Source organism: Cricetulus griseus (genome assembly GCF_003668045.3).
Source record: "Cricetulus griseus strain 17A/GY chromosome 1 unlocalized genomic scaffold, alternate assembly CriGri-PICRH-1.0 chr1_1, whole genome shotgun sequence".
Classification (NCBI taxonomy): domain Eukaryota; kingdom Metazoa; phylum Chordata; class Mammalia; order Rodentia; family Cricetidae; genus Cricetulus; species Cricetulus griseus.
In genome coordinates, this window is record NW_023276807.1 from 207607640 (window position 1) to 207630895 (window position 23256).

Below are 23256 nucleotides of genomic sequence, written 5' to 3' on the forward strand. Positions count from 1 at the left end.
ATCTTTTAGGTTACTGTATTTAATATGGCTCTCATGAGAGTTAACACATGAGTTAAGAACAAAACACTATTTAGAGTATGACATTTGCCACAACTGAGCAATTATTAATGATGTTACAATAAGCATGAGGAAATAACCGATATTTGTACTTACTTGACTCAAATTGTTAATAGGGTCTAAATGCATGCTGATACCATTGTTAACAACATTTTTGTTTTCTTCCAAAAGATGTTCAAGAAATAAAAGCATGTGGAATGCAACATCTGTGCCAGAATTCCACTTCATTCAACTCTCTGAGGATCCAGACCTACAGCCTGTTCTCTTTGGCATATTCTTGTCCATGTATATCTTGGCCCTGTTTGGAAACCTGCTCATCATCCTGACAGTAAGCTCTGACTCCCATCTCCACACACCCATGTACTTCTTCCTCTCCAGCCTGTCCATGGTTGACATTGGTTTCATCTCCACTACTGTTCCCAGGGTAATTGTGGACATCCAAACCCACTGCCCAGTCATCTCCTATGTGGGCTGCCTGACACAGATGTCACTGCTTATAATTTTTGCATGTATGGATGACATGCTTTTGGCTGTGATGGCATATGACAGGTTTGTGGCCATCTGCCACCCTCTGTATTATCAGGTCATTATGAATCCCAGTCGCTGTGGTGTCTTACTTCTAGGGTGTTTTCTCCTTAGCCTTCTGGAATTACTGTTGCACTATTTGGCAGTATTAAATTTTTCCAACTGTGAGAATTATATTGAAATTTCCAACTTCTTCTGTGGCCCTTCTGAGCTACTGAAACTTTCCTGTTTTGATACTGTCACCAGTAACATAGTCAGATACTGTGTAGGTGCTCTCTTTGGGTTACTTCCTATTTCAGGAATCATTTTCTCTTACTTAAAAATAGTTTCCTCCATCATGCGATCGTCAACATCAAGTGGAAAACAGAAAACCTTCTCCACCTGTGGGTCTCATTTGTCCATTGTTTGCCTGTTTTATGGAACAGGACTAGGGGTGTTCTTCAGTTCCTCTTTGTCCCTTTCCCCAAGAAATAATGCAGTGGCCTCAGTGATGTATTCTGCCATCACACCTATGTTGAATCCCTTCATCTACAGCCTTAGGAACAAGGACATTAAAACTGCCTTAAAGAAGATTTTGAGCATAGCATTTTAATCATTGACATTCTTTATACATTTGTGTTTATGTATCTATATATTAACTGTAATGTAAATCCCAGTTACTTTCTCACATATTATCAGTAACTGAGACTTCACAATGTTGCATGAAGTAGTGGTGTTCACTGGGGTTGACTATATGGTGAATGGGTACTGTGGTGGTTTGAAAGAAAATGGCCCCCAAAGGGAATGGCACTATTAGGAGGTGTGGTCTTGTTGGAGGAAGTGTGTCACTGTATGGGGAGACATTTGAGGTCACTTTTGCTCAAGCTTCCTCAATGTGACAGCCAGTTGACTTCTTGTTGCCTGCAAGATGTAGCACTCTCAGCTTCAGCACCACATCTGCCTGCACACAGTCATGTGCCCAGTCATGATGATAGTGAACTGAACCTCTGACACTGGAAGTGTGACAGCCCAGTTAAATGTTTTCTTTATAAGTGTTGCCATGGTCATAGTATCACGTCATAGGTATAGGAAACCCTAATGAAGACAGAAGTTGGTACCAGGGACTGGGGTATTGCTGAGATATGCTGGACCATGTGTTTGTTTGGAGGAATTTTAAGAGTATTTTGATATCAGATGTGGAGATGCAAAGTTTGGAGTTTGCCCAGCTGGTTTTTGGTCTCCTTTGGTCCAGTATTTCCTCACTATGCTCCTTTCTTATATTTTGGAATGGTAATGTATATCCTGTGCCATGACATGTTTGAATTATGTGATCTGCTTTTTGTTTTTGGTTTTTACAAGGGTATTGCAGTTAAGGGATTGCCATGAATCTCAGAAGAGACTTCAGACTTTGGGACAAGTTTGAAGTTGTTATAGACAAGATGGACTTTTGAATTTGGACTGAAAGCATATTTTGCATTATGATATGGTTATACACCTTTGAGAGCCAGGGAGAGCAATGTGCCAGTTTGAAAGAAATGGTCCCCAAAGGAAATGGCACTACTAGTAGGTGTGGTCTTGTTGGAGGAAGTATGTTACTGTGAGGGCAGCTTTTGAAGTCTCATTTGTTCGAGCTTCCCTCAGTGTGACAGCCATTTGATTTCCTGTTCTCTGCATTATAATATGGACTGACCTTCTGAAACTCTAAGTGAGTCATCCCAATTAAATGTTTTCTTTATAAGAGTTCCCATGGTTGTGGTATCTCTTCATAGAAATAGAAAACCCCAACCAAGACCTATAGTTTTAAAAGTGCATACAATTTGAATTTGGAGAGATGAATCTGTTCCAGAGATGAATTGCTCACATTGTTAAACCACCCCTTGTTGTGGAATATTCCTTTACACAGTGTGACTATGTGTCACTACTATTGGTTTATTAAAGAACTGAATGGCCATTAGCTAGGCAGGAAGAGGTTAGGTCGGATTTCTAGGTACAGAGAACTCTGGGAAGAAGAGGAGTCCCCAGTCAGACACAGAGGAGACAGGACCCATAAAAAGCAGATGAGATAATGAGCTTGTGAAAGAATGTAGATTTAAAAAATGGATTAATTTAAGTCATGAGTTAGTGAAAAACAAGTCTAACCTAAGGCCAAGTTTTCTTGGGCCTCCATCTCATTATTGGGAAGCTATGGTCCTGACAAAAATTCCCCTAACACCCCTTACAATATGAATATAATCAACCCCTAAAAGGTTGCTATGCACAGGAGCCAAGTGAAAGATGTCATTCTGATGATACTGAGTTTTAGAAATGACAGAGAACCAGGCCTGTCAACCCTGCTGTCTGAACTGAACAGGACCTGAACAAGAAGACAGGAATAGACATGCTATTGTGGAAGAGGAAATGTTAGTAGGCCTCATCCTTAGGCAAAGAGCTACAGGCAAAGAAGGAATTTGGAGAACAGGAGAAATACCTACCCATAAACCCAGACCTACATAAAGAACTAGGAGGAGATCGCCAACCCAAGGAAGTTAGCTGCATCTTTGAAAATACAGGCAAATCCCAAGGAGGTACACACACACACACACACACACACACACACACACACACACACACACACACCATCACCACCACCACCCAAATAAAAAAATAACAGGAATTAACAATTACTAGTAATTAATATTCCTTAGTATCAATGGACTCAACTGACCTATAAAAATACACAGGATAACAGAATGGATAAGAAGACAGGATCCATCCTTCTCCTGCTTACAAGAATCACACCTCAACTTCAAAGACAGGCATTACCTAAGAGTAAAGGGGTGAGAAAAGTTTTCAAATCAAATGGACCTAAAAAGCAAGTGGGTGTAGCTATCCAAATATTTAACTAAATAGACTTCAAACTAAAATTAATCAAAAGAGATGATGAAGGACATTTAATATTCGTCACAGAAAAAAAATCCATCAAGATGAAGTCTCAATTCTGAAGATTTATGCCCCTAATACAAGGGCATCTACATTTGTATAAAAACATTAGTAAAGATCATTTCACACACCAAACCACACACATGAATAGTGGGAGACTTCAACACCCCACTCTCACCAATGGAAACATCTACCAGACAGAAACTTAATAGTGAAATAAGAGAACTAAGAGATGTCAGCACTCAAATGCACTTAACAGACATCTACAGAACATTTCACCCAAACACAAAACAATATTCCTTCTTCTTAGCACCTCATGGAACCTTCTTTAAAACTGACCACATACTTGGTCACAAAGCAAATCTCAATAGATGAAAAAAATTGGAATAACCCCTGTATCTTATCACAATGGGTTAACGTTAGAATTCAACAACAACACAAACTACAGAAAGCCTACAAACTCATGGAAAATGAACAACACTCACCTGAATTACCACTGGGTTATGGAAAAAAATAAAATTAAAGACTTCCTAGAATTCAATGATAATGAATGTATAGCATATCCAACCTTATGGTATGCAATGAAAGCAGTGCTAAGAGGAAAGTTCATAGCACTAAGTGCTTACTTAATGAATTTGGAGAAACTCACTTGAGTGACTTAACAGTACAACTAAAAGGTCTAGAATAAAAAGAAGCCAACTCACCCAGTAGGAGTAGATGTCAGGAAATAATGAAACTCAGGACTGAAAACAACAAAATGGAAACAAAGAGAATAATACAAAGAATCAATGACACAAAGAGCTGGTTTTGGGAGAAAATCAACAGGATAGACAAATTCTTATCCAAACTAACCAAAGAGCAGAGCAGAGAGAGAGAGAGAGAGAGAGAGAGAGAGAGAGAGAGAGAGAGAGAGAGAGAGAGAGAGGGAGAGAGAGAGACAGACAGAGACACACACAGAGAGAATACCCAAATTAACAAAATCAGGAATGAATCAGAAATGAAATGGAAATCCAGAAAATCACTAGGTCATACTTCAAAAACCTGTACTCAACAAAATTGCAAAATTTAAAGGAAATAGATAATTTTCTTGATAGGTACTACATACGAAAATTAAATCAAGACCAGATCAACAATTTATTTTGACCTATATCCCCTAAGGATATAGAAACAGTCATTAAAATTCTCCCCACCAAAAAAGGCTTGAAATCATTTTTTCAGTGCAGAATTCTATCAAAATTTTTAAAAAGAGCTAACACCAATATTCCTCAAATTATTCCACTCACATAATCATAAAGAATATTGCCAAATTATAATTTTTATTCATCTATAGTTACCCTGATACCCAAACCATACAAAGATGGAACAAAGAAAGAGAATACAGACCAGTCTCACTCAGAAATATTGATGCAAAAATACTCAAAAAATACTGGCAAACTAAATTCAAGAACACATAAAAAGAGACATATACCATGATCAACTATGCTTTATCCCAGACATTCAGGGATGCTTAAACACATGAAAATCTGTCAATGTAATCCACCATTGAAATAAAGTGAAAGAAAAATACATGTAGTTCTCTCATTAGATTTTGCCTTTGGCAAAATCCAACACCCCTTTATGATAAAGATCTTGGTAAAATCAGGGAAATAAGTAATATACTTAAACTTAAAAATATATAACAAGCTAACAGCCAGAATGAAATTAAACAGAGAGAATGTCAAAGTGATTCCACTAAAATTAGGAACAAGACAAGGCTGTCCACTCTTTCCATAAGTATTCAATTCCATTTTTGGTCTTTTTGAAATTCCAGCTAGAACAATAAAACAACAGGAGATAAGGGAATACAAATTAGAAAGGAAGAAGTCAAACTTTTGCTATTTGCAGAGATTATATGATAGTATAAATAAGTGATCCCCAAAACTCTGCCAGGGAATGCCTACAGTTGATAAACACCTTCAGTAATGTGGCAGGATACAAGATTAAAGAAAAAAATCAGTTGTCTTCCTATATGCAAATGATATAAAGGCCAGGAAAAAATCAGAGAAACTATACCCTTTACAATATCCACAAATAACATAAACTATCTTGGGGTAACTCTAACCTAACAAGTGAAAGACCTGTATAATCAGAACTTTAAATCTTTGAAGAAAGAAATTGAAAAAGATCAAAAATGGAAAGATCTCCCATGTTCATGGATATGTAGGTTTAACACAGTAAATACTGCTCACATACTGAAAGAAATCTACAGATTCAATGCAATACCCATCAAAATCCCAACACGAATTTTCACAGACCTTGAAGGAACAACAATTAACTTCATGTAGAAAATAAAAAAAAATGGAGTATAGCTAGAGCAATACTGTACAATAAAGGAACTTCTGGAGGTATCAGAATCCCTGACTTTAAGCTCTACTCTAGAGCTATAGTAATGAAAACAGCTTGGCATTGGCATCAAAACAGATGTGTGGATCAATGGAATTGAATTAAAGATCTTGATACTAATTCACATGCCTACAAACACCTGATTTTTGACAAATAAGCCAAAATTATACAATGAAATATAGAAAGCATCTTTAATAAATATTGCTGACATACCTGGAGGTTGGGATGTAGAAGAATGCAAATAGATCCATATCTATCACTCTGTACACTGCTCAAGTCCAAGTGAATCAAAGACCTCAACATAAATCCAGTTACACTTGTAGTGGGTATTTGCCCCACCCAAGACCCTGGGCTCCCTCGCCCATTAGAAGTGGATATTTCATCTGGGAATGTAACTCCTTTAAAAGAAAGATGCAGCAGTCTTTAGATCTCTTGTGGTGGTTTGAGACAGGATCACTACTTCCATTCACCCTTGGGCAGAAGGGAAGACCTTGGTGACTCTCTACCTTGATATTTGTGAGTGCTCTCCAATAAATCTTTGATATATTTCTATTTGGGCTCTTGGGGAGTCACATATATTTACTGAATACACTGAACCTAATAGAAAAGAAAGTGGGAAGTAGCCTTGAACACATTGAGACTGCTTCCTGAACATAACACCAATAGCACAGACATTGACAAGTAATAAATGGGATCTCCTGAAACTGAAAAGCTTCTGTAAGGCCAAGGATACTGTCAATAAAGACAAAACAGCAGCCTACAGAATGGGAAACGTATCTTCACCAATCCCACTGATCTCTGAAATATATAAAGAACTCAAGAAACTAGACATCAAAATTCTAAATAATCCATTTAAAAATGGGGTATAGATCTAAACAGAGAATTTTCAGCAGAAGAATCTAAATTTGTGAAACACACTTAAAAATTTGTTCAATATCCTTAGTCATCAGGGAAATGCAAATCAAAATGACTCTGAGATACCATCTTACACCTGTCATAATGGCTAAGAGGAAAAACACTGATGGCAGCTTATGTTGGAGAGGATGTGCAGTCAGGGAACACTCGTCTTCTGGTGGTGAGAGTGCAAAATAGTACAGCCACTTTGGAAATCACTATGTTCGTTTCTCAGAAAAACAGAGTCAGTCTATCTCAAGACCCAGCTATACCAATTTTGGGCATATACTGAAAGGATGCTCAATCATACATACCACAAGGATACCTGCTCAACTAAGTTTATAGCAGCATTATTCATAATAGCCAGGACCTGGAAACAACCTAAATACCCTTTAATCAAATGATGAAAAAAGGAATTTTGCTGTACATTTGCTGGGTGGTGGTGGAGCACACCTTTAATTCCAACAATGGGAAGGCAGAAGCAGATGGATTTCTGTGATTTCAAGACCAACCTTGTCTGCAAGAGCTCCAGGATAGGTAGGGCTACACAGAAAAAACCCTGTTAAAAAACAAAACAAAAAATGTGGTACATTTACACCAGTGAATACTATTCAGCTATAAAAAATAATGATCTGAAATTTTCAGGTAAATGGATGGATCTAGAACCATTCTGAGTGAGGTAACCCAGACCAGATAATCAAAAATTTTGTGTACCCACTTAAACGTGTAAATATAGGAGTAAAGTATAGGATAACCAGACTACAGTCCACAGCCCCAGAGAGTCTAGATAACAAAGACTACCCAAATAGGGGTGCATGGATTTCCCTGGGAAGGGGAAGTAGAAAAAACTCCTGGGTAAATACGGGTGGGGGATGATGGGAGAAGAGGGATGGGAACTTGAGGGAGCTGGTTGGGTAAGCATGAGGCAGGAGGCTGTTTGAGGATGGGTTGAGGGATAAGGAGAAACCTGCTGCCAGTGAAATTCATAGGAATCCGTAAGGAAGATCCCACTTAGACCCTTAGAAATATTCGAGTGGGTGCCTAACCTGGCTGTCTAATGTAATCAGAATGGTAACTACTCTAATTGTCATCACAGAGCCTTTATCCAGTAATTGATGGAAGCAGATGCAGAGCTCCACAGCCAAACACTGGAATGAGCTCTGGGAGTCCTCCTGAAGAAAGGGAGGAGGGGTTGTATGAGCCAGGGGAGTCAAGATCATGATGGAGGAACCCACAGAGAAATCACACCTGAGCTTGTGGGAGCTCACGGACTGTGGACCATCAGTTAAGGAGCATGCATGGGAATGACCTTGGCCCTCTGCATGTGTGTGACAGTTGTGTAGCTTGGTCTGCTTTTAAGGCTTCTGGCAGTGAGATCAGACCCTGTCCCTGGCACTTAGATGGCTTTTGGGAACCTGTTCTCCATGCTGGATCACCTTGCCCAGCCTTGATGTAGAAGCAAGAACTTGTTCCTTCCTCAACTTGATGTGCCATTGTATGTTTAAGTCCATGGGAGCTCTGCCCATTTCTGAATAGAGGCAGAGGAGGAGTGGGTGGATAAGGAAGGGGTAGATGGGAGTTAGGGGAAGGAAACAGGAGGAGAGATGGGAGGGAAACTACATCAGAAGGTAAAATAAATGAGAAAATGTTAATTAACAAAAGGTAAACTATATCCATCCTCATGGAGTGAGATGCTGTCTTATCATACTTTGAGTTCCAACAAGGAACAGATTTGCTGGCTGTTATAGTAGTTTCAGTTGATCTCCTTCCTCCCCTCCTCTTTTCTATTTCCCTTGTCACTAGTATTTTGTAATTCACCCCACTATTGTTTCCCAAATCTTCTATCTTGGCAATAGTCCCATTTAGCCTCCTTGGTTTCTTTTTTCTTCAAAAAGATTTTATTTTATTATGTATATAACATTCTGCTTCCATGCATATCTGCACATAAGAAGAGGGCACCAGGTCTCGTAAAGGATGGTTGTGAGCCACCATGTGGTTGCTGGGAATTGAACTCAGGACTTCAGGAAGAGTAGTCAGTGCTCTCAACTTCTGGGCCATCTCTCCAGCCCCTCTCCTTGGTTTCTGAAGTTATTCCAGGCTATGTACTCATATCAGAAGGTTTAGAGTTAGGAGCCTCCAATGAGAGAGAACATGCAACATTTGTCTTCCTGGGTCTGGATTATCTCCCTCAAGATGATCTTTTCTATTTCCATCCTTTTACTTTCAATGTTCAAGTCTTCATTTTTATTTACAGCTGAATAGTATTCCATAGTGTATATGTATCACATTTTCATCAGTTGTAAGTCATTTAGCCTTTTCCCCTTTCCTAGCTACTGTGAACATGTCTGAGCAAATATCTGGGCACTTATATGTCCAGTCCTAGGAAATATGCCCAAGATTGGTATAGCTGAGTTATATGGTCGATGATTTTTAGCTTTTTGAGTATTCACTACACTGATTTCCCTAGAGGCTGTACTGGTTTGCAGTCCCACCAACAGTGAATGAAAGTTCCTTTTTTCTCAGCATCCCTTCCAGCATTTGTTATTGATTGTTATTGTTGATGCTTGCTCTTCTGACTCGGGTAAATGTGCATTCCCTTATTACTAGAGAGGATGAATATATATCTCTTAGGCATTTTTATCTGCCTCCTTTTGAAAAATCTCTATTCAGGTTCCAGGTCAATTTTTTTGGGGAGAAAAATATTTATTTCAGCTTACACATCACAGTCCATCACTGAGGAAATCAGGACAGGAACTCAAATAGGACAGGAACCTGGAAGCAGGAGCAGAATGAAAGGCCATGGAGAGGTGCTGCTAACTGGCTTGCTCCTCATGGCTTACTCAGCCTGGTTTCTTCCAGGACCACCAGGTCAGGGGTGGCATTACCAATAATGAGCGCTACATCAATCATCAATCAAGAAAATGTACCACAGACTTGCCCACAGGCTAGTCTCCTGGGAGTATTGAGGTTTCCTCTTCCATAATGACTCCAGCTTGTGTCAGGTTGACATAACACTAGTCAGAACTTGATTTATGATTTGTTCTCTGGCTTCTTGTCTGATTATATTTTTTCCTTCTACATACCTATTGAGGTGAAACTATCTGCCTTGATGTCCTTACCAGAATAATGCTGATGCTTTGAACCTACTGGATTGTGAACAAAAATAAACTTGTTTTCTTTGTGTAGCTACCCAACCTCGGGTATTGTGTAAATGTAAAACTGCCTTGCACTTGACATATCAGGGAAGGTGTCCTAGAAGAGACTTGTCTCAGTTGAAAACAGAAGATTCATCTGGAGTTAGTGTGGAAAAAAGAAAGTGGTAACATGGGTGCCAGCTCAAGTTTTTAAATCAGTCTTCTTTTTTGACTCTTTTTTTTTCTTTGTATACTCTAGATATTACTACTCTGCCAGTTGTATAGCTGGCAAAGATTTTTCTCCTATTGTGTGAACTTCCTCATCACCCAGTTATTTCTTTGGCTTTAATGCATCTTTTTAGCTTAATGAAGTGAAACTTGTCAATTGCTGTCCTTAATTCTTGGTCAATAACGTTTGATTGAGTAAGTTTTTCCTTCACCTCTGTTACATAGGTTACAGTATAAGTTTTCTTCTAGAAGTTTCAGTGCTTCAAGTGTCAGGTTAAGTACTTGATCTATTTTCAGCTAGTTTTTGTGCAAGTGATAGTTACTGGCATGATTTCATTCTTCTCCATGTGGGCATTCAGTTTTCCTAGCACTATGGTTGAAGATGCTTTCTTTTCTCAACCATGTTTTTGATATCTTTGCCAAATATTAAATGGCTGAAAGTTTGTGTACTATCGGGGCTTCAGAGAGGAGGTTTACAGCATGCTGGTTAGTATAGCTCCTTTTTTTTTTTTTTTTTTTTTTTTAAGAATGGAGGCTTTTTTCTTCAAAAAAATTCTTCCAAAAAGTTCTCTCTCAAAATCCCTCTTTAATATTTTTCTCTAAAATATCTCTTCTCAAAAGTTCTTTCTCTAAAAGCTCCTTTAAAGTTCTCTTTAGATCTAAAAGTTCCTTATAAAAATTTTTCCAACAGTTCCTTCTAAAAAGTCTCTAAAAATTCCTTCTAAAAATTCTTTAAAAGTGCCTGTTAGGAATAAAGAATAATGTTTTCGGTCCGAAGGTGGCAGGTCCCCAATCCTGTACTGGGATCTTGAGGATGGTGGTCCTGGGGCAGGTGATCGTTTGTGGGTAGTTGTGGAAACAGAGACTCATATTTAAAGTTTTATTGAGGGGTTAAGAAAATAAGGTAAAACTTGAAGGGATGCGCTCTGTCTCTGGACACATGGGGAGGGGCCTAAGCCCAGCACAGAAAGATTTGGTGGACTTGGTGGAGGCCGGGTTGGGGGCCCTACCCTGCCTGGGGAGTGGTGGGTGGATGGGGTGGGGGGTAGGTTGGAGGTGGGGGAGAAGGAATGGGGGTGAGGGGAGGGAGAGGGAGAGGGGAATTACATGTGAAACAAGCCTGTTCCCTAACTTGAATTAATAATAATAATAATAATAATAATAATAATAATAATAATAATAATAGAAAAAAAAGAAAATAAGGTAAAGAGACATAGAGACAGAGGACAGAAGAGAAGAGGGAGACAAGAAAAGTCCCATGTGCCTCAGGGGAACAGTGAGAAAGAGAGCTTAAGTGGGTGGGTATCTTTCTTTTAAAGAGGTCTTTTGCATCTGCATGCAGACTATGTAGCCATGGAACCCTGGGCTGACCATGGTACTGCCTGAGTGCATTCTGCTGGGTGACAGGGGCAGGTCAGCATAATGCCTGAATCCTTATAGTGACTCTAAAAGTTCTCTGTAAGTTCCTTCTAAAATTATCTCTACGTCCTTCTTAAAAGTGTCAAAAAGGTGGGTGTTAGTGAGGAGTCCTTGGAAATCTATGGGGCCTCTTGTAGTAGATCAATACTTATCCATAGCATAAGAATGGACTTTGGGAGCTCATTTCACATAGAGGGATATTCCCTCAGCCTAGACACATGGAGGAGGGCCTAGGCCCTATCCCAAAATATATGGCAGACGCCGAAGATCCCACCCCAATGGAAGGCCTCATTCTCCCTTGGGACCAGAAATGGTATGGGATAGGTAGGGTGTTAGTGGGGAGCAGGGAAGGACAGGAGGGAGAGGGAACTGAGATTGACATGTGAAACAATCTTGTTTCTAATTTAAATAAAAAATGGAGAAAAAAAGTGGCAAAAAGGAGACCTTGCTCATTCTTCCCAGCAGCCCCCCCCACGGCTCCTTTTCTCCCTTCTTCTCCCTCTCCCTTCTCCCTTTCTCTCCCTCCCTTTCCTTTACTCTTTCTCCCTCTCAGCTCCCTAACAGTAAAAAAAATGCTGCTATCCGAGTCCAAGAAACAGTACCCCTAATAGTAGTAGTGGCAACAATGGCTATGACTAGCTGAGCAGAACCAGCCCATATATTCCAGGACTGCAGCCAGGCACTGCCGACCAGGACCTTGTCAAGCTCTGTCAGCCATATGACAAGATTGTCTCCACCAAGGCCATCCTGGAGAAGACTACAAACAAGTGCAAAGGCTAGGACTTTGTGAACTTCGACAGCCCTTCAGCGTCACAGAAGACTGTAACTGCACTGAAAGCCAGGGGTGTGCAGGCACAAATGGCAAAGAAACAGCAGCAAGACCCTACAAATTTATAAATCTCAACAACCCCCCCACCCCCTTCCCCCGCTGTTGATGGATGAGCAAGAGCTGGAGGGGATGCTGAAGCCATTTGGTCAGGTTATCTCCACCCGGATCCTTCAAGACTCTAGTGGGACCAGCAGAGGAGTTGGCTTTGCAAGGATGGAGTCCACAGAGAAGTGTGAATCCATCATCACCCACTTTAATGGAAAGTATATTAAGACGCCCCCTGGAGTAGCAGCACCATCTGACCCCTTGCTTTGTAAATTGCTGATGGTGGGCCAAAGAAACGTCAGAATCAAGGAAAATTTGTAAAAGACAGATGCGCCTGGCCCAGGAATGGAGACATGAGGTGGTGACGGGAGCCGAGTACAATTCCATTACAGGATTTCTCAGGGGTCCAAACCTCTGGAGCTCCCAGGGTATTGCAGATGCTAGCTGATTTGCTGTTGAATGGTATAGCCTCAGTGGAGAATGTCCCCTAGTTTTGCATCTCTACAGAACTAAGCATTTAGAATAGGCCTGCACCGGCGCTGAGGGCTAGGTCTACATGATGAGTGAGAACTGATGGTTAGGAGGTATCTGCAGAGAGGTCTACAGGAGGAGGAATGGTTGAGAGAGATCTGCTGATAGGGTCTAGGAAGATGGGAGAGAAATGGTCTCGGGGTCAGGGAAAAAGAGTTAGATTACAGCCAGGAAGATGCTGAATAAAGGAGAGACTCCAGTTTTGCAGCATGGAACTGAGAGCCCTCTAAAGATGACAAGATGCCTGTGTCTAGTCTTTATTGCCGTTGGGCTGCCAGGAATTTCCAAGTCCACACCTGGATGCATGATATGATTGTGAATTTGTGAATGTGGATGAAAGAAATTGCCTAAACTGCCTTGGATATGATTAGAGAGATACTTACATTGCCTCAGATATGGTTAAAAAACTACCAAAATTGCTTTAAATATAGTCAAGAAGAGCATCCAGTCAGTCAGTCAATGTCTTAACAGGAAAAATTAATGATTAGAGCCCTAGGAGATAGTCAATGAAAAAGATAGCAGAAGCCTATAGTGTTAACTTAGAGGCATGGGGAAATCTGTTGATGATTCTGCAAAATTTGGCAGCGGGGAGGATACAGATCTTCCTAAATTTTTATGATTAAAAAAGGAAAATCTAGACAGTAAAAGTCGATATGTGATTTTAAAAAAGGGGTTTTTGAAAAGAAAAGCCTTAAAGCAGCTGTGCTGGTCAGACCTCCCACCAGGAATGGTATCAGCAAAAATGCAAATTAAGCCGTGTCAGCTAAGATGCAAATGAGGCCTTGTCAGCTTCGAAGGTTAGATTAGAAAGGACTGCTCAAAATCTTTTAAGTAAATCTCAAAAAATTGTTTGGGACATATGTTGTATTCTAGGGAAATTAAGGCTTAATAGATAGCAATTAGAAAGGATAGTTTGCAATCTTTGGGTGATTTTCTTTTTAGAAGTTGTTAAAAATATTCAATGGTTGAGTCACTTTTTGGGGGCATCTAATGATGATTTAAAACCTTTAAATAAGATTCTATAAGGAGGTAGTGGTCCCAGTTTACCCAGACAGCTAACTAAGAAGGTAGACAAATTCTTCCACAATTAGAGGAGGCAATTCAGCATCAACAGATATTTTATATTGACTATGCAAAACAATTGCAGGCTTATGTGCTCCTCACAAAGCATAGTTCGACTTTTGTTCTATGGAAGGAGGCACCATTACCATGGCTACACCTACCTGTTTCACCAGCCAAAGTACTAAACCCTTATTTTAAAGCAGTAGCCTGCATGGTGCAGAAATGCCATGTGGATTCTAGGAGGTATTTTAGAAGAGAACCAAGTATGATACATGTCCCTTATTATAAGCAACAGGTTGACTCTTTCCAAACATAGGACAATTGCCTATGCTCAGTTTTCACAAAAAACTGATAATTAGTTTGCAGCTTATAGGCTGTTACAATTTACTCTGATATATCCTTATATTCCCCCCAAATAGTAAAAAGCAGTCCTATAAAAAATGCTATGTTAGGTTTTACTGATGGCTCTAATGGGAGAGCCGCTTGCTTATGTTATTGGTGGAAAGGAATAGGTGGAGCAGACAGCTCCGACTTCAGCGAGCTATTGAAATGGTCTTTCAACTCCTAGTAAATGATTCATTTAATTTGTATACTGATAGTCACTATGTTTTTAAGGCTCTTCAGGTAATAGAGACAGTTCCATGCATAGGATCCAGTAATAGCCAGGTTAGAATATTTTTTGAGCAAATTCAAAATGCAATTCACCTGAGAAAATTGCCATGTTTTGTGGGTCATATAGGAGCCCACTAAAACCTTCCCAGGCCACTAGCTGAAGGGAGGAGATCCCGCAGATAAATTAAGAAATCTGATTGCTCTGTCCCAGGTAGAGAGAGCAAGGCAGCCTCATAACATTCATCATCAGAATAGCAGGAGTTTAAGAAAACAATTCGGCTTAACCAGAGAGACTGCTTGTCAAATCATCAAACAATGTGGAGTGTGTCCACAGTATCTACCTGTGGCTAATTTAGGGGTGAATCCTCGAGGCCTACTCCCTAATCATCTATGGCAAATGGATGTTACTCATATTATGAAGTTTGGCAAGTTAAAATACATACACGTGGCAATTGACACATATTCAGGTTTCTTGATGTTATAAGACACTGTTTAGGATGTTTTTGCTTACATGGGAGTCCCAGAAATTATAAAGACAGGCAACAGATATGAATATTATAATAAGGCATTTCAGTTATTTTGTACTCATTGGGAAAATGATCAAAAGACAGATATTCCTTGTGATCCTCCAGGACAAGGAATTATAGAACATAGCTCATAGCTCCTTAAAAACACAGCTTCTAAGAAAAAAAGTGGGGAGCTATGCCCCCAGTCTCCACATGATGTGTTAAACCATGCACTGTTTATTTTAAACTTTTAAATATAGATGCCAGTGAGCAATCTGCAGACAGATTCTGGCATGACCGAACTCAAGCGAATTTCCGTCAGGTCAAATGGAGAGATCCATACACCAGACAATGGTGGGGACTAGACCCCGTAACTATCTGGGGTCGAGGGAATGTTTGTGTTTTCTCTCAGGTGGAGAATGAGGTGCACTGGCTACCTAAACAGTTGGTGAGATGCGTGGAACAGAGAAAAAACAGACCTGGGTCCTTAGGAGACTATCTGAACCAGCTGGAGTGAAATACTGAACCTGTGTTCCTGAATCTTGTGGACATCCGACCTACAGCCAGAGGAAGAAAGGAGATAGACACCCAGTTCCAGTTTTGCAGTGCATTCCAAAGCCCCAGCTTCCCTACAGATGGACTACATTCATTCACCTCTCTGAATTGGTGAGTGTTCATCCCGGAGCTGACTAAGGACCGGACAACAAACAGCTTGCCTTCTTGCCACATCTAGACACACAAAACTGTTTTGCCAGTTTTCCCATTGGGAAAAAGGACTGATTTAGGACAGCTGGATACTGGTATAAACCAGAGTGAGTGGCAGAAGCCCCTTCACAATCCTTAAATGAGACACGGACAAAAGATTTTTCAGTTAACATTCAAAGACTATTACAAACCTGATTTCAGAGCTTTATAGACAACAGAACTTTGGACTTTAAGCAAGAAATAGAAAGTTTCAAAGGGTATTGAGCTCTAGGCAGGGAATAAAAGAAAAAGGTTTAGAATTGTGAAATTGTTCACACCCCACAGATCGTGAAAACATTGTCCTTTGATTGTATTGTAACTCACCCTAATGTATACTCATGATGAAACTGTTAATGGCTGTAACCTTGCTATATGTGATATGCAAATGTATTAGAAACTAGAAGTCAGACTTCATTCTAACAGGAATGTAACGTGTAATTACAAGCCTTAGGATAGAAGTATGTATAAGAGAGCAAACTTAAGTCGTGTCTGTACCAGAGGCACTGTAGACATTCCCATGCAGGTTTTAAAAGCCATTTTAACCTTTGTACCTCTCCTTCCCACAGGAGAATGTTTGAAGCCTTGAGAGCTCAGGTGCTGCTTCCAGGTGGAATTTTTCTGATTCAGGAATAATTGGAGCTGGACCATGACCCATTCCCCATTAACCTTATTTGTTACAGAGACTGATTCCAGCTAGAGATGGGTACGTTTTTTCTTGCCTCCAAGGATTCCTAAGACAGAACACGAATGACAGAATGCATGGTTCCATGATGGGCCCCCCTGGTAGGTTGAAGAGAGCCACATAAAACAGGCATAGTTGTCTGTCCTGTTGCAGAAGCACAGGTTTCTTTTTATTAATTTAAGAGAGGGGAATTATCGGGAGCTGAGTACAATTCCATTAGAGAATTTCTCAGGGGTTCAAACCTCTAGAGCTGTGGTCTGCATTGTATTGCAGATGCTAGCTGATTTGCTGTTGAATGGTATAGCCTCAGTGGAGAATGTCCCCTAGTTTTGCCTCTCTACAGAACTAAGCATTTTGAATAGGCCTGCACCAGGGCTGAGGGCTAGGTCTACATGATGAGTGAGGACTGATGGTTAGGAGGTATCTGAAGAGACGTCTACAGGAGAAGGAATGGTTGAGAGAGATCTGCTGATAGGGTTTAGGAAGATGGGAGAGAAATTGTCTCGGAGTCAGGGAAGAAGAGTTAGATTACAGCCAGGAAGATGCTGAATAAAGGAGAGACTCCAGTTTTGCAGCATGGAACTGAGAGCTCTCTAAAGATGACAAGATGCCTATGCCTGGTCTTTATTGCCATTAGGTTGCAATGAATTTCCAAGTCCATGCTCCCCCACTCCGGCTGAATCTTGTGGCTTCTGTGGTTTGGAATTGAGACATGCCGGGCCATGACAGGGTGGTATGGCCCTGACCTATGACCTAACCACAGCTCTTCAGAATGGGTTCTACCCAACCCCTTACAACATCACCCACAGCAGGGTGCTTGCCCAGTCTGCCCTCTCCCCGTATCTCCCGTCTCCTGTGTCTTCCTATCAGAGAGTGACTCAGCCGTCTCTACAAGAACCTAATCCTTCCTGGATGCAACGCCAGTCGTACCTCATGTAGTCTTCAGGCTCTGTTCTTACACCAGGGATGGACCATCCTCTTTCTCTCCAGCCTGCCACCATGATTGGGCCTCTTACCCAGCAATTGGGTCACCTGTCACTCAACATCCTGGGCACATTCATGCCAACAGCTAGCTGCTATGCAAGGAGCTTACATCCCCCAGTACCCTCCCGGGCCTTCTTCCAGTGTTTCTGTTGAGGAGAGCAGTGGTCAGCAGAATAAATTGGCAGTGGAGATACCCTCAGACCATGGGGTCTGTCCTTTCCAGTTCAGCAAGTAGTGAGGCCTGGCTTGAGAAGAAAAGCCTGCACCTGCCTGCCTTTTCTCATTGATGGAGCATGGGGAATCATGTTGCATTTTGTATGTGCTACATTCAAGATAAAAAAAAAAAAACAAAACAAAACTTACACTGGTTGAGCTGCCTCTTCTTTTCACAAAAACATTTGGATATGTTGGAAGTACTTAGAAAAAATGTTCTGGAAAACCCAGACCTGCTTGCCAAGTTGTTATAGACTATTTTTGATATGTTTTAAATATGCGGACTTAAAATTTCTTGTTTTGCAAAGCTCTCAGTTCACCATGTCATTGAACCCTGAACTCCACCATCTTTTAAGGTGGGGTCTCAGTGTAGTCCTGGCTATGCAGAAACTCACTTTGTCGACCAGACCTTGAGCTCACAAGGATCCTACCCATTCCATCTCCTGAGTGCACCTCTACACTTGGCTGGTTTTTCTTTCACTTCTTGTCTAGATTGTTCTTTTTCTCTTTTCCATTCAGCTGGGCCTTCCCTACTTTGCCTTTTCTGCTTTTAAACTTTATGAATTTGATGTAAATTTCATATGGCACTGGGGGAAGGGAGAGCAGTGCTAGCAATGGAGGTGGCTTTCTCTGCCCTCTGAGAAGAGACTCCGGGAAGCAGATATCTGTGTGACATCCGTGCAGCCTTTGGAAGTCACTCTTCAACCAAATCTGGTGGCAAGTTCAAGAAGGGTGAACTTACTGACATCTGACTGGCTCTTAGCACTGCCAAGTGTCACCCAGCTTCAGCATTTGGGACACCTGTTCTGCCTCCTGAAGGGTCTTCACTCTACCCCAGGTCTCACAGCCCCCACCCCTGATGCTTGTGGCCTTGCCCAGTCTATGTTAAGACTTTTCTCCTGCTGCACAAGTTCTGCCCTTCACTTTAACTGGGGGTAATTTTGTCCCTAAGAGGCTGTTGCCATGTCTGTCATCTTTGACTGTCATGCTTGGAGAGTGGTCATGTGTGCTTGGTACTAATTGTTGCAGACTGAGCATCTGACAGCACAGAACTCCACCTCACCAACTCTGTTCTGGCAAAGAGTTACCTAGTTCAGTTAAAGTATAGGGTGGAAATCTACACACAGTAACACCAGCAACAACAAATCCAAAGCAAACAAGAATGAACAATCAATGGTCATTAATATCTCTCAATATTAATGGTCTTAACTCGCCTATAAAGACACAGGCTAACAGAATGTGTAAGAAGACAGAATCCATCCTTCTGCTGCTTACAAGAAGCACACCTCAACCTCAAAGACAGGCGGGACCTCAGAGTTAAGAGTTGGGAAAAGATTTTCCAATCAAACGGACCCAAGAAACAAAGAATGTAGGAATCCTAAATCTAACAAATCAGACTTTAAAATCAATCAAAAGAGATGAAGGTGGTCATTTCATATTCATCACAGGAGAAATCTATCATGACGAAGTCTTGATTGTGAACATCTATGTCCCAAATACAAAGGCATCCACATTTGTAAGAGAAATATTACTAAAACTCAAATCACACAAAACCCCACACACTTGTAGTGGAAAACTCCACTCTCACTACTAGACAGGACCACCAGACAGAAACTTAATAAAGAATCAAAGGAACTAATAGAAGTTATGACCCAATTGGATTTAACAGACATCTATAGAACATTCCATCCAAACACAAAAGAATATACCTTCTTCTAGCACCACATGGAACCTTCTCTAAAATAAACCATAAACTCAGCAATATATCAAACCTCAATAGTTACAAAAAGTGGAGTAACCCCCTGTATCTTATCAGACCACCATGGTTTAAACTCTACAAACCCTACAAACTCATGGGAATTGAATAATGCACAATTTCGCTATTCCTGGGTCAAGGAAGAAATAAAGAAAGAAATTAAAGACTTCCTAGAATTCAATGAGAATGAAGACACAGCATACCCAAACTTATGGGACACTTTGAAAGCAATGCTAAGAGGAAAGTTCATAGCACTAAGTGCCCACATGAAGAAACTGGAGAATAGTCACACTAGAACGTTAACAGCACAACTGAAAGCTCTAGAACAAAAAGAAGCAAACTCACCCAAGAGGAGTAGATGCCAGGAAATAATCAAATTGAGGGCTCATATCAATAAAGTAGAAACTAGGAAAACTATACAAGAATCAGTGTAACCAAGAGTTGGTTCTTTGAGAAAATCAACAAGATAGACAAACCTTTATCCAAACTTACCAAAAGGCAGAGAGTGAACATGCAAATTAACAAAATCAAAAATGAAAAGATGGACATAACAATAGACAATGAGGAAATTCAAGAATCATCAGGTCGTACTTTGAAAATCTGTACTGCACAAAATTTGAAAAATCTAAAGGAAATGGAGAATTTTTTTTGGTAGATATCAGTTACCAAAACTAAATCAAGAACAGATAAGCAATTTAAATAGACCTATAACCCCTAAGGAAATAGAAGCAATCATCAAAAATCTCACAACCAAAAAATCTCAGGGTCACATGCTTTCAGTTCAGGATTCTACCAGAAATTCAAAGAACAGTTAATACCAATTCACCTCAAGATATTCCACAAATAGAAGTAGAAGGGTCATTGCCAAACTTTTTAAATGAGCTTCAATTATTGGATAATTATTGGATAATTATCAATTATCCAAGCCACACAAAGACATAAGTAAGAAAGAGAAATACAGACCTATGTCCCTCATGAACATTGATGCAAAAATATTCAATAAAATACTGGCAATGTTCCTGCTATTCATGACAGTTTAACAAATAGAAAACAAGACAAAACAAGCAAGGAAGCAAGCAAATGCACAAACAAAAAACACAATGCCAGGAATGGGTTAAGCCTTTTGGAGCTGTTGGTAAGGGAGGGTCCATAGACACTCAAACATTATAGGCCATTGACAATGCTCTTGGTTTACTGCCCAGAATTTGATGGAAATCCCCAGTGGCTGAAGACATCATGTACTAGAGTTATAGAACATACCTATTTGCTAGTTTTCATATCAATGCTATGCACACTGCCAGAGGAGAAAAATATAATCATCAGTGTGGTATTTTGAAGGAGAATGCCCCCCATAGGCTTATATTTTGTATACTTAATAGCAAAGAATTGAACTGTTTGGTAAGGATTAGGAGGTGTAGACTTGTTGTACACTTCTCCCTCTTCCCCTTCCTCTCTCCTTTCTTCCCTCCCTTCATCTTCCTCTTTCTCCCTCCCTTTCTCTCTCCCTCTCCTCCTTCTTCTTGTCTCTCTTGCATAATAACCCAAACCCAACTTTTTATGGTACTTCGGGTTTCCTTTCTTAAAAGTCCCCTCCTGCCGGTTGGTTGTGGCACAAGCCTTTAATCCCAGCACTTGGGAGGCAGAGGCAGATCTCTGTGACCAGCCTAGTCTACAAAGCTACACAGAGAAACCCTGTCTCAAAAAAACAAAAAACAAAACAAAACAAAACAAAACCCAAAAAGAAGTGCCCTCCCTACCAATGGCTGACCTCCATGCTGATACTTAAATGTCATGGCTTTTTCCTAATCTACTGTGTTCTCCACCAGGAAGCTACTGATATTTATAGCATACCTGTTCTGGATTTTTTCCATTTAAACACAAATAAAATTGTCCTTGATCTAGAGAGAGAGAGAGAGAGAGAGAGAGAGAGAGAGAGAGAGAGAGAGAGAGAGAGAGGTGTTGCAGATATGACCCTCTCTGCTGCTCTTTTGGAGGGCCTGGATTTATTTCCATTCACCTACATGATGCCTAGATGCAATTCCCTCTTCTGGTCTCTGTGGACATTGTGTGCATGTGGCACACAGACAAACATTTAGTCAAAGCTTCCATACACATAAAATAAAACAAAATAAATTGGGAGAAGGGAGAGCCTGTGTGAAACCACCTTGAAACTGGAATTAAAAATTTTAAACTGCAAATTGCAAGTAGTTAGCTTTACATCAGCCTTTTCTTGGTTTCCATAATGAGTATATTTGATGAGGATTTGTGAGTATTGAGCCAAGAAAGGAATGGAGAATAAAAGATTGTGGAAAGGAAGATGCATTCAGGATTCATTCTGGAGCCACATTAGTCACAGTGTTTTCAAAAGAAGTCCAGAGTAGTGACTCTCAAACTTTAGAATGTGTTGGAATCACTTGAAAGACTTGATGAAACACAAACACTTAACAAGTCCTCTGTTGAGAGCTCACCTAAGGCAGGGGGCTCTTGAGATCAAGACTGGATTGTGCAACAGAGTGAGACATGTGTCAAGCTAAAAAGTAAGAAGAAGGTTGGAGATATGGTTCTCTTCTTCAGGTTGTGGTAAACCTCTGCTCCAATTAGCATGGCTTCCCAGAAGGGGGATGCCCTGCAGGCAGGATCATGCACTCTTGCTTGTCCAGCTCATTGCCAGCATTAGAACCACTGTTGATCACATTGAAATGTGGGACCCATGGGATGACTTCAGGTTTGCCAGCCAAGTCAGCGATGTGAGTGTACAGGAACCCTCCCTTTTCCACAGCACCAGCTTTTCAGACAGCCAGGGACACTTCCAGTATGGCCTTTACACCAAATTTGGATTTATTTTCAGTGCCATTCATCTTGATGATCTGTTTCTCCACCTTCACTTGTTCCACAACATTCCCACTCTTTCTACCTGGAGCAGGTGTAATAGTCTTATTGATGTGTTCAAGAGACTAGGAGAACCCATTCCCCAGTAACAAGAGTAATCATTGTCATGGAGTTCTAGGGCCTTGTGCGTGTCAGTGGAGGCACTACTGGGCACAGCAGCTTGGAAGAGATCTTTTGAGAAGCAGAGATTAGTCTCAAGAGGGGGTACCCCGAGATCAAAGATCTCTTTGGCACGAATCTTGATAATAGACATGATGAATTTCTGGCCTTTGGATTGCTACACAAGAAAGAAACAGGTTTCGCAGGCACAGAAGAAAGCATTACATAGATTAATAATAAAAATAAAATAGAATTACTAATGAGAGTCCAAACAGAAATACACCTGGAAATGAAAAATTTAGTATGACAATAAGAACCTCAAAGCTAATCTCTTGAGAACGAACATTCAACGTTCTCTTCTGCTTCCTCCATTATCCTCAGGAATTCCATAGAGATTGCAATATTGTGGACCAGTATGAATAATCACCAGCTCTGTGAATTGAGTTTCTAAGGTTACTAATAGTAATTAGCCAGGATGTCCCTCTAGGTTGTCAGCTTGATCTCTGTAATCTAGTACTGTATAACCCTGTTTGCTCTTCCTATAGTGTTAAACATCAGGAAGTTCTTGTTATTATGTTCACTTTAGGATTCACCAGTCAACAAGCAGGGGAGGTTCATCATATCCACCACCCTTCATCATGACCACACAGGCCCACAGTTTATTCATGTAAGTTCTGAGGGGATTGAGGATAAAGACAAGACTACAAGAATGATCATTTCTTCCTAATCATGTTAACTAGGATAATTTGCACGGAATGATTGTATAA

The 23256-nt window shown here is 40.5% G+C and overlaps 1 protein-coding gene and 2 pseudogenes across 1 annotated transcript; 2 read left to right on the forward strand and 1 right to left on the reverse strand.

Annotated features, from left to right (window-relative positions):
- LOC100756361 overlaps window positions 1–22643 on the reverse strand; it is a 48949-nt pseudogene extending 26306 nt beyond the window's left edge.
- LOC103160231 (olfactory receptor 7E24-like) lies at window positions 248–1174 on the forward strand. Its single transcript, XM_027386511.1, has one exon. It carries the CDS (start codon window positions 248–250, stop codon window positions 1172–1174), a length of 927 nt encoding a protein of 308 aa, XP_027242312.1.
- LOC103160232 lies at window positions 1277–17770 on the forward strand (annotated as a pseudogene).
- Window positions 22644–23256: the final 613 nt, after the last annotated feature.